The sequence below is a fragment of the Spodoptera frugiperda genome, chromosome 3 (assembly GCF_023101765.2).
Source record: "Spodoptera frugiperda isolate SF20-4 chromosome 3, AGI-APGP_CSIRO_Sfru_2.0, whole genome shotgun sequence".
NCBI lineage: Eukaryota > Metazoa > Arthropoda > Insecta > Lepidoptera > Noctuidae > Spodoptera > Spodoptera frugiperda.
In genome coordinates, this window is record NC_064214.1 from 12,075,843 (window position 1) to 12,087,772 (window position 11,930).

Consider the following 11,930-nt stretch of genomic DNA (forward strand, 5'->3'; position numbering starts at 1 on the left):
ATAGAAGTCCCTTGCTAAAGCCTGCAGATATTGTGGCTTTGCGAGTAACCATTTAAAATTTGTCAGCGCAAAAAGAAATACAATACGCTTGCTTTTTCGAATTAATTTTTTTTATGTATAATAAAAGTAAATACTCAATTATTTTTAGTAACTAATTAATTGCCAAGGTACTTAAATAATCTGTCTACTTGCCCTACTTTGATAACTTTTTTTTTTCTGCTTACTTTATCATTTCTAATACGTTGATTCAAGTTTCAACGTTTAATACCTGTATTTACAATAATAATCTCTTGAATATTTCAAAATATCGTAACTTTTAAGTTCTGGGAAAAAACAACAATAGTATTTTTTAATTTTCTCCTATCTGTCATGGGTTCATGATGGTGGGCACAAAACGTATTTGATCTCATGTGTCACTTCCGGAAAATTCGGAAAAGTTTGATACTGAAACCAGCTGAAACGGAAGTGAAATATTTTGACTTGACAGCTGACATGAAACAAAAACAAAAAACAGTTTCCAATAATGTCTCTCGCAAAATTTTAATGAAATTACTACATAACAAAGTTTGGTAAGAAGAATAATATAAATGTAGCTGTGTTATGAAAGTTTGTAATTTAAAAACTCTATGGCATAAATTCCTGTTTCAGCGACTTTTAATTTTTGTTTTAGGCCTTCGTTGTTAGGTGACTTATTTCATAAGCACTGAGCGATATTATTGCACGCCGTAGAATGCCTAACACGAGTTTTTAGGTCATTTATCACTAATATTAATTCATTGCAGCAAATGGAGGTAACTATTATTCAAATATTTGAAAGTTAATAGATACCTGCTATGATCAGTTTAATTATTTTATAGGTGGATTTACAAGACACTTTCTTGCGTGAAGAGGATCAGCAATCGCAACATAGCTCGAAACAAACATATTCAGTGGCAAACAAAAGGAAAAATGAGAAAGTGCAGGGTAAGTATTTAATAAAAATAAATTTTCCATATTTTAGAAGCAGGAAGGTGTATTATTAGATAATAAATAAACATATAAAATATTTAATACTACAGAAGAGAAAGTGGCAACTGAGCAGCAAGCTAAGGAGGAAAAGGAACAGGCTGAAAACATAGCTTCAATGCTGATACGTAACTACGACAATAAACTGTACGGAGAGGATGACACATCACAACCAACATCAAGAACAGCCCCTATTATTCCTATAGAAGCTACACGCAAGAAAAAGAAGAGGAGGAGGTATCTCGTATACATTATAATAACCTTTTTAAATACTTTTTTATGGTAAAAGCCGGTAAATGTGCAGATGGATCAACTGATGGTAAGCAATCGCCGCTGGCCATGGACACCCGAAAAACTAGAGGCGTTAAGGGTTGTAAGGGAATCAGGGATTGGCAAATTTGGGACCCTCTCATAAATTATATGCTGTTCAAAAATACTAGACAAGTTGTTCATACTTTGATCCTATGAGATAAATTTGATCCAAAAACCGAATGAAGGGAAACCTGGTAACAAAGTGTTGATATACACTGTATTTCATTGTGTTAAAAAGTAACCTGAATTCAGAGTACTATTTATTACTTTTCCTTGCTAGATCGCAAATATCAATATGTCTAACAAATTGTCGATATGAGTCAATACGGAAGGTTGCTAGTGCTTTTGGGATGCGAGAAGTATCTGAGGAAGATGCTTGGAATTTTTACTGGACAGACATGAGTGTTTCTGTGGAAAGAGCAAAAGAAATGAAAAGATTTCAACGCATCAATCATTTTCCTGGAATGTTAGAAATCTGCAGGTAAACCTATTATTATATTATTTAACTAGCGGAGCCCGTGAACTTTCTTATATTTTTTTTTTTCTGCGCATATTTGTTAACTTTTCCTACATAAGAATGTTCTCCTTAAATGAACAAGCTAATTCTACGATTTATTTTTATATTAAAGAAGATATTCACAGTTTACTAAGAACTTTTCAATCTCATAATGTGTAACATTTTTAGGAAAGACTTGCTAGCACGGAATTTGAATAGAATGCAGAAAATTTATCCCAAGGAGTACAATTTTTTTCCAAAAACTTGGTGCTTGCCTGCAGAGTAAGTATTTCCGGTGCCTAAATAATTTATGATCAGTGAAAAATGTGTCTTAATAATCCTGATTATGTTGCAGTTTTGGTGAAGCACTAAACTATAGTAAGTCCCGTAAAAATAAGACATTTATCATAAAACCAGAATGTGGGAGCCAAGGGCGCGGCATCTATCTAACGAAGTCACTTAAAGATATTAAACCTACGGACAAACTTATCTGTCAGGTAAGTTAATCAAAATATTCAGAAAATACTTCTAAAAACCTTCCTTTATTGTATAATTAGTTGAAGAACAGTCAACTGTTCTTGACTGTTTGCCTCGGGGTAATTTTACCTGTTTCCCCTCTGTTGATATACCTAGAAGAAATATTTCAGTTTTAGAATTGATTTACATATTTTAGGTGTATTTATCAAAGCCATACTTGGTTGATGGATACAAGTTCGATATTCGAGTATACACTCTTATAACATCGTGCGACCCCCTTCGCATTTTTGTTTACAATGAAGGACTCGTAAGGTATTAGTAGCTCTCACGGTAGTAATGGCTACTAATAGAATCATTTTCAGCTTTCATTTAGTTACTTACTCCTACTAACAACCTTCATTACAAGTAATTTAGATAAGTAAAAACATCATCAGACCAAGAATGTTACCCTGAGGAACACCATTGATCGATCGAACAAACGGTTCACCACATTACGATATATTTTTAATTCTGACATTAGTCGTCTTCTTTTAGCGCATTCACATTATTTAACTAACTTATCTCTGCTATTATAACTATTTATAACTTATATTTACATCATTTAATATGCTTGTGTTCGTCGAAAGCTTAAGGTAAGTTAGAGAATAAGATATTCAATGTAATTTTAATGATTAATGTGATAAATTTTATATGATTTCTGTCTAAGGTTCGCTACGAGCCGGTACGCAGATCCTAATGTGAACAACACGACAAATGTGTTTATGCACTTAACGAACTACGCCCTAAATAAGCACAGCCGCACTTATGTGTATGATTCAGAAGCGGGAAGCAAACGGTGAGAATTATCTTCCTAATATATTCAGATTTATTGTATTATACTTCAAGGGTGAATACTTATAGTTAGAATTTTGGATTATTTAATAAACTCTCTTTGTACTTATATTCCCCATCGATTCTAAAAATAATTATAAACTGACTGTATAGTGGTAATGTTCAAAAGTTTACTTACTACCTAAGTCCCTACTACGTAGACTACTACTTGTTGGTCGACAAAATACCTAGTTTTGATTAATTAAAAGATAGATAATGTCCTGTGATAGGTCACTACCTATCTTGATTCCTGAGGTAGGGCTCCTATCTAATCGAATCTAAAGTCACGATGAATTTCCATTCATCAGCAAGATATCGACTTTGAACAAGATCCTGTTGTCACAAGGCGTCGACCTGGACAGGCTGTGGCACGCCATAGACCAAGTTATCGTGAAGACTATAATATCTGCGTGGCCGATTCTCAAGCATAGCTACCACGCATGCTTTCCTTCGCATGATATGGTTCTTTTCAGTTTTATATTTGTTGTTGGAGCTTCAGAGAGCAGACTTTCATATTTTTAGCTTAGTAAAGTTTTCTAGGTATTTTAGTAAGTATATTAAGCGCCTTCTACATATAACTAGCAAACATTTTTTGGAACTTGTGTTGAAAGGCAGCCCTAAATTATTTCCAGTAGATACCTATTCTTTAAATTTTGATAAAATTAGTCAAGTTAAAAGTATTTTCTTTTCCCTATTTACTTCTATTTCTTTTAAGCGTAAGCCATTTTTTATATCTGCTATAAAGCTTTTTTAGGTATAGATTGTTACTATGTGCTACGAGTTTTGAAATCGTATGTTAAATTAAATTACTTACCTATGTTCTTATTATCCAAACTGGATTCTTCCTTCCATCCTTTTTAAAAATTTAATGAAAGCCCTTGATAGTACAGGACCTTTCTATAGCCTAGCGTTTTTTTTTTCTAAAGTAAATTATTTATACTCTATACTTGCTACTTAGCGTTATCTAGTTAGAACTTTTATAGTAGTAATCTTTTAGTTATATCTTCAAAATAAAGTATTTTGTTTTAAATACGTTTATTTTACATTTTGGATTTATAATTAAACTATTTTATACCTAATTATTTCACAGGTGCATGCGTGCTTTGAAATACTGGGCTTCGATATCCTTCTGGATCATAAGTTACACCCTTATATACTCGAAGTAAGTTCAGTACTAAAACGCTACTCATTAGTTGCTAAATGTATAAATGTATGAGGTCTGTCCCTGACAACTAACAACTGTGATTAGAGATGGGTGTTTTTTCTAAGTATTCATCTCTGACTCTGACTATGACTGATGATCACTTATACAAGTTTAATAAAAATACTAACAATGAAGTTAGAGTATTTATTTATTTAACATATTTCCAGGTGAATCATTCGCCGAGTTTTCACACGGACACGCAGTTGGACCGCGAGGTGAAGGAAGGTCTACTCACAGACACGTTGACTATGCTCAATATATGGCAGTGTGATAAGCGAAGAGTTCTCGAAGAGGACCGCAAGAGGATACGAGACCGGCTCCTTCAGACAAACAAGTAAGACCATTTAATAATATGCAAGAGATTTTAATAATACAAATAAATCGTATACTTAACAGAAGTGCATTGAAATTGAAGGACCAGTACAAAGTAATTTAGTAGGGACAGAATTTAACGAACAAATTGTTGCAGATTTGCAGAATTTACACCAACAGAAGAGAAAGAACCCGAAAAGAGTCCATGGCAAACCCAAATACAATGGGAGGAAACGCATCTAGGAAACTATAGGTCAGTTACACACCACAAATTTCAAGGTTTCTTCTTAAAGTATGTAATATTTATATTATAAGATTTTTTATTTTTGCAGACGTGTGTACCCGGTGGGTGAACAGTACGCGTCCCTGTTCCAACAACCGTCGGGCTCGCTCTACACTGGTACCGCTTCATCGCGGGCCCGAGGAGACTGCACGCGCTTACAGAGAGAAGAATTTCAGGTACTTCTAAACAACATTATCACTCACCCACATTTTTAAAACATAATAAACATATAACTCTACAATTCACTACATATCTTCATAACATTCAGCAAACCAAAGCCAAAGCCGAAGCTCTTAAGAAGCCATCTCAACCGAAGGGCCCCAAGGAAGGTGAGAAGAAACCTGAAGAAGGAAGCTCTACCACTACCGCAATCACTACAACTACAATTACAGAAAAGCCGAGCAAAGCAAAGGCTCGCGCTGACAAGGAACAGAAACGCAAAGACAAAGATGACAAAGATAAGAAGCTCAGCAACAAACCCTCGCTCTCTCAGCAACCGGTTAGTGATGTCACTTTATTAGAACCAAAAGTCAGTGAATGGTTCCTAGATGACCAACGAACACCCGTCCGCGTAGTCAGAAGTACGGCATCGACCAAAAAGGTAAAGCATTCGTTTAAAAATATTATACCTAGCGTTGAAGACTGGTTTTTTCACGCTAGTCAAAATATAGTCATTGAGAAAACTGAAAAAGAAGAATACGAGTTAATCAGTCCACTACCACAGCGACCGGTTAACGATTTTATTTTAATAGGATCTTTACCTGAAGTAGGTGAATGGTTTCCGGACATGAAGCGAGGGGTACCCCTCGTCAGAAGTGATACAACAGGCTGTTATCAAGGAATTTCAAATATACGGAAACCGATTTGCACAGAGCTACCAAGCCGCAACAAAAATCAGAATGTCAAAACAAAAAAAGTTAAAATAAAACGAAAAGTAATCATAAGTTATTATTAAGAGACTTCTACATTTAAAGTGCCTGCTAACATTTGTATTCAATTATGATCAGTGCCGGCGTTAGGGGGGCGAGATGGGCCGATGGCCCAGGGCGACAAAGTCTGGGGGCGCCAAAAAATTTAAAACTACTACTAACACTTGATATTGCTTTCCTCAAGTGGGCGCCACAATATTTTCGCCCGGGGTGTCAGTGGCCCTTACGCCGACACTGATTATGATACCAGGCCTAAATTTCCACCTCCATTTGCTGTAAACTGAAATGGTATATAAGGATAAAATAACGATAACATATAACAATAATTTAATATAGTTCTGCTACCCATCACTGTTATAACAAATAAAGTTTAAATTCACCAAACTATTATTTATTTTCTTTTTACATAGTTGAAAAAATCTTAGTTTAAGTGTACTTATATTTGGAAAACAAACTAGGTGCCCGAGAAAGAGGTCAAGCCTACGTACGTGCTGTGTTCGTTCGAGCCTGATCCTATCGTGGAGAAAGAGGAACGCGAGAGAGTCAATTTGTTGGCGCAGAGGGATTTCCTCATAAGAAGTTACGGCATGTTAGAGCAGGTTAGCCATACGCGTGTAAAATTCTAATATGCTATCATTCAAAAGGGATGAAATTCTAAAACTACATTTTACCCACAGATTTATTTAGTCATGAAAAAAATGGGAACGCTAAGGCCAGAAGACGAACGCAAATATGGCGTCTACGGACGTTTGTCAGTAGTGTCCAATTCGCCCAAGGTAAATGTAAATTATTGTAAGACAATGTTCTCAGGCCATTTCATTTGATTCTATGATTCTCCTTGTACTTTTGTTACTTTCGTTGGCTTACACAATATTTTTGTTTTTAATTCAACTATGAATTGGCACTTAGAACATTGCATAAATCATCATTCCAGAAATTATAGTCAATATACTAAAATGTTGTGTTTGCCTACAGAAAGTGTGAATGTATAAGCTGCAAGAAAATTAAGCTATAAAATAGAAAAAAATTAGATGTAAGAAATTAAAGAAGGGACAGATATAAATTTTGTGTACAGACCGCCATTAAGAAGAGCAAAACAGTCGCACAGAGGCCTAACGACAACGGCGATTACTCGGACAGTGGTGAGTAGTGACAAAATAACATTAAAATATTTTTTGGAACTTTTTTCCAATTACTGAGTTATTTCGATAGGCAACGCAAGATATAAGATTAGCATCTAATTAATAATGTTTAACCAGGGTGTACAGTTTATAATGTTTATCGTGGATCATGGTGTCCTATGAAATAGGTCTGGACAATTTAGTAGTATTGTTTATTTCCAGGACTACAGGTGCAGTGCCGTGACGTAGTGATATACGAAAGGCCGTTGCCCGTACTGGACGTTCCAGAGCGCTCTACTAAGGCACATCTCGCACGCACTGCCTACACAATACGGAGAATGAGCTCGTCTGTCATTTTCTTTACCTAGTCTATTTATTTATCTTTTTCTAGTAAATAAATATGGCGTTTCTTTTTCAGACTAGTGTCGGTCCCGCTGCCCAAGTAAACGTGAGACAGAAATAGGACATTTACAACGCACCAGTGTTGTTGTGTGCATAAGATAAATCAAGTATATGCTTCGCTCTCTAGAGCAGGCATCAAATAGACCAAGGATAGGTCTCTAACTATTTGGGTATACGACAACTATAGTCGTATACTTCTACTGAATACAATAATTACATTACAATGTATTTCACATAAGAATTATTTTTATATTGTAATTGCTAACGTGTTCATATTTAATCATGATAATCTTACGTCCGTATCGATAATCCTTTATATTAGGAGATTAATTTTGTCAATGTTTTTAAATTCTGGTGCATAGAAAATTAAGCTATAACTTGAAATATTATATTTACTACAAACTGTACTTTTATTTTACAGTTATCATTGTTTTTAATAAATAAAAGTATATTTTAATATCAAATCTATATTTTCTCTTATCAATAAAGTTTTGTAATTAATATCAGCAAGTCTTAGCAGTTCAGTTCTGTCAATTAGTTGAAGTGGTGCATATGCCATAACAATCCAAAAACAAAAATGCATAAAATTACAAAACATTACATAAATTGACGTTTTCTAATTACACATATTGACACAGTTATCATTGGCTGAAGCAGTCTGCTTATTTTGATTAATCAGCAATAACATATAAAATCATCTGAAATGCTATAAATACAGGACATTTAACATCTTAAGACTGGAATTATATTTAATAGACACCTGTGTAACATTGCACGAGGTATAATATCTGTCAATAATTACATGTTTCTAGCTTTACCTCTAATGTCAACATCATTATAATCAACAATCATTATTATAAGGTAAATTGCACTTTCATTGTACTAAGTCCAGCAAGTACTAAGAATGTCTTAAGTTGTTTGCTAGTCAAAACTGTAGTCTTTTCGCTAAGGAACCGCCATCGATGTTTTCCAGCAGCTTTCTCTTTAGCGACGGTTTTTCAGCCTCTATCTTGCTTATGTTGGAAGGCATAGGCAGCTTGGAGCCTATTGATGGAGCTGGTTTGTTGCTGAAACAAGTATTTTGTAATTTAGTATTTGTATGAATCGACAATTTTGAACAACGTGCGCGAAAAGACGACATCTCGCACCCAATTGACGCCGCACACAGTTTGTAAAATAAGAGTTCCGTTGTGGCTTGAAACTAGTAGTGTTTCTCAGTAATTTCACATGAGTAAGCAGTTATTTTCAATTAATAATTTCGATGCAATATCTGCATATTATTACAACATATAAAACCACAATAACAAGTATTGAAAAATAAATACATTAGTGTTATTCACAAAGGACTATCTGTTATCTGTTACTAAACTATTGTAAAAAAATAATCACCTGAAATACGCCATCTGTAATGCCTGTGTGCAATCACACCGGCTGGGTGGATACAGAGCAAGTAGGCTCTCCAACAGTTGGATGAGATCATCAGACGCGGCGCTGAAAATGTGGCGTAGCTGCTGCGGTGGAAAGTGCTTGAACTGCACATAGTCTGTTAAGTTCTTCATACCCTGAAAATATACAAAAAGTCGAATGAACAAAAACAAAAGTAAAATACTTTGTTAGACTTTCAAGTATTATCATCTTCATCTAGGATTCTAGGCCTAGATAAAAGATAACAATAAAATAATGTTAGTCCTAATACAATCAAATTGCAACTAGTATATTGTAATTTAGATTTAGATACTATTAAATTATTTGAAGTCTACAGTGATAGCTGAACAACAGAGTTTTATGAACATTCTAAATCTATTTATCTGTAGGACTATGTTAGAAAAATGGAATACATTTAATAATACTCACTGGCCAAGTTTCTTCACTTGGTGTGCCAAACACTTGAAAGATACGCGAAAGTTGGTCCAGATCTGACTCTCCAGGTAAGAAGGGCACTCTCAGCAGTAGTTCTGCTAATATACAACCTATCGCCCACATGTCTACACCTGTGCCATATTGCCTGGCTCCAAACAATAGTTCTGGGGATCTGAAATATAAGGGTATATACTATACACATTGAATTGGTCACAAACACAAGTACTAGCCCATTCCTTGGATCAATTTCCGAACTCTTAGTAGTAGTAATTTGTTCTACCTTTCCATAGTCGGGGCTGTCACACTGTCAGTGGTGAATAATAATAGTACGTAATTATATAAGGTTCTATATTATAATTTCTTGTGAATTTATGACTGATATCTGGATGTAAATATACTGTAATTAATTACTATAGAATTTTTATTACATGTATAATCAACATAATATAAGTTCCAAAATCAAAATTCTAGAACATAAATTAATATTATAACAATAAAATTATTACCTGTACCACCTGGTGACAACCTGATGAGTATTTATTCTGGTCGGAGAGCCAAAGGCCTTTGCCAGACCGAAATCACCAATCTTTAGAATTCCTTCCCGATTTATAAGCAAGTTGTTAGGCTTTAAATCTCTGTGCAAAATCCAATTCTGGTGTAAGTATTCTAAACCTGCAATTATGAAAAAATTGAGTTTTTAACTCATTGAGTGTCTTATGAGCCAATAGTGGCAACCCATGATCAAACATGCAATGAGTTGATACCCAGCCAAAGAAGAAAGCAGAGGTACAAATGTTAACACCCACTTTTCACCAGTTATGTTAAGTGGCGCAAGTAATAGGAAGTGAGCCTGTGGAAATGAAAGTCACACAACAGGCACAGGTTCCAAAATCAAAGTAAATTAGAATAGGAGTTGTAGATTTAAACTGTTTTCTTTTTATTTTCATTTAAGCAGCAGGAACAACAATGAAGTGAAAGAAGTATGTAAGATTTGTCTGAATTTGCAATCTATTGTCTCTGCCCACCTCTTTGAGAGACAAGGGTGCGGTTATGTTACATGTATGTTTATGTCAAAAATTTAGTTTGATGATAGTACCTATTTAGTGAAATATTGAGTTTAAACAAATGCTGGTTTTATAATAACTATTGTGAGACATACTGAATTAACTAAAAATCATGGTTTACTTCCGTAAATTAATGGAGAAAAGCTAGACTATTACTATTATTTCAATTATGATATCTTACCTCTTAAAGTCATAATCATATAAGCCTTAACATTAGCTGGAGTGAGCACTATAGTATTGTCCTTAACAATTATCTCTAGATCTGTGTCCATAAAGTCAAACACTAATGATACATTTGATTTTTGTCCAAATACATCTGAAAGAAAAGAAAAATTCCAAAACCTTATACACAAATACAGATTTCTATCAACAAAATTAGGAATGATTGTTGAATAGTTTTCACATCAAACATTTAGAAAAAAAAACTTCAATTTATTAATTTTCATGCCCTGTCTTGGTGGCTATCACATCAATTTCTAAATTAGTAAATACAGACTACTCAAAAAGTGTGGTTGAATGATATATATTCACAAGTATTAGAGAAGTAATGTAAGTATGTAATAACATAAGTTTTACCTAATAAACCAATGAGATTGATATGCTGCAACTCCTGCAGCAGCTTTATCTCTCTCAAAGCTGTTCGGTTGATACCATCTTGAGCCTCCAGACGGGAGCCTATTTTGATCTTCTTTACCGCCACAATTTTATCCGTCTTCACATCTCTAGCTTTGTAGACAGTGGCAAACTATAACAAAGTTTTGGAGGTTATGTAGTTTACTATATTAATTATTTTCAGCTCAGTATAATTACTGACATGACTATAATGTAAAAATATAGTGTTATTTACCTGTCCCTCTCCTAGGAAGTCAATTTTTTCATACCGTAGAATCGATTCTTCCATCGTGAAGTTATACTTAATTTACAAATTTAAAATACCACTAAAAGCATTAATATTGAAGTAACTGTAACTAATCTTGAATCATAATATAGTATTCCATACAGATACTCTAAAAATCCTCCAAACACACAATTTTTTGCAATTTTAGCGACCAATGTTGGCTCCCGTTTGTGGTGATTTTATTTGAAATTTCAAATCTGACAGTTCAGATTATTGTTGATTTGTTGATCAAATGTTTTTTCCCGTCCTTTGACTACTTTATGCCAACTGGGGTACTTGCTTATTCAGCCTGTTGTTTATAGACGGACCCAATTCTAAAAACCATAAAGTGCCACAGATCCCGGATGGACAGTCACTTGATGAATTACGAAAATTAAATTTCGCGGTGTACTAAAAGTTCTATAGCTTGGCGAGTAATTTAAAAAATCACTTTACATTAAACATAGTTTTTAAAAGTTTTTACACCTGTATAGGATCTATGCTGTGAAATTGGCAACCAGTTTCGAATGGAGTTCTGCTAGAGAAGAGAAGATTTACCAAGATCTGCCACCACTTGAATCTGCTTGATATTAGGTATTGGTTTTATAAAAACCAAACATCTCGCCCTTGATAGTATAGCATCAAAGACACTGCGGTATTTAAGGACCATTAAATTTGTCAGTATAGTATGTATTTTTTTGTAATTTGCAAAAAATGT

The 11,930-nt window shown here is 34.2% G+C and overlaps 2 protein-coding genes across 4 annotated transcripts; one reads left to right on the forward strand and one right to left on the reverse strand.

The window, feature by feature from the left end:
- Positions 1 to 404: 404 nt before the first annotated feature.
- Positions 405 to 7,813, forward strand: LOC118274108 (tubulin polyglutamylase TTLL13). 3 transcript variants are annotated; one of them, XM_035591484.2, is made up of 20 exons: positions 405 to 569; positions 649 to 791; positions 858 to 963; positions 1,059 to 1,242; positions 1,598 to 1,798; positions 2,003 to 2,095; positions 2,169 to 2,310; positions 2,487 to 2,602; positions 2,997 to 3,125; positions 3,469 to 3,622; positions 4,251 to 4,322; positions 4,532 to 4,698; positions 4,834 to 4,929; positions 5,009 to 5,135; positions 5,228 to 5,458; positions 6,347 to 6,487; positions 6,566 to 6,664; positions 6,964 to 7,030; positions 7,232 to 7,355; positions 7,428 to 7,813. In XM_035591484.2, the coding sequence occupies exons 2-20, from the start codon at positions 786 to 788 to the stop codon at positions 7,453 to 7,455; spliced, it is 2,283 nt and encodes a 760-aa protein (XP_035447377.2). In that variant the 5' UTR covers positions 405 to 569; positions 649 to 785; the 3' UTR covers positions 7,456 to 7,813. The 3 variants fall into 3 exon arrangements, 2 of the variants coding, with proteins under 2 accessions (XP_035447377.2, XP_035447376.2); XM_035591483.2 differs by having other exon boundaries at positions 671 to 791; XR_007707642.1 differs by lacking the exon at positions 7,428 to 7,813 and having other exon boundaries at positions 671 to 791; positions 6,864 to 7,030; positions 7,232 to 7,314.
- A 49-nt stretch (positions 7,814 to 7,862) lies between these two features.
- Positions 7,863 to 11,449, reverse strand: LOC118274109 (cyclin-dependent kinase 7). Its single transcript, XM_035591486.2, has 7 exons — positions 11,183 to 11,449; positions 10,912 to 11,080; positions 10,517 to 10,651; positions 9,778 to 9,943; positions 9,266 to 9,443; positions 8,801 to 8,973; positions 7,863 to 8,478 (listed from the first exon to the last, which is right to left on the reverse strand). The coding sequence occupies exons 1-7, from the start codon at positions 11,234 to 11,236 to the stop codon at positions 8,337 to 8,339; spliced, it is 1,017 nt and encodes a 338-aa protein (XP_035447379.1). The 5' UTR covers positions 11,237 to 11,449; the 3' UTR covers positions 7,863 to 8,336.
- Positions 11,450 to 11,930: the final 481 nt, after the last annotated feature.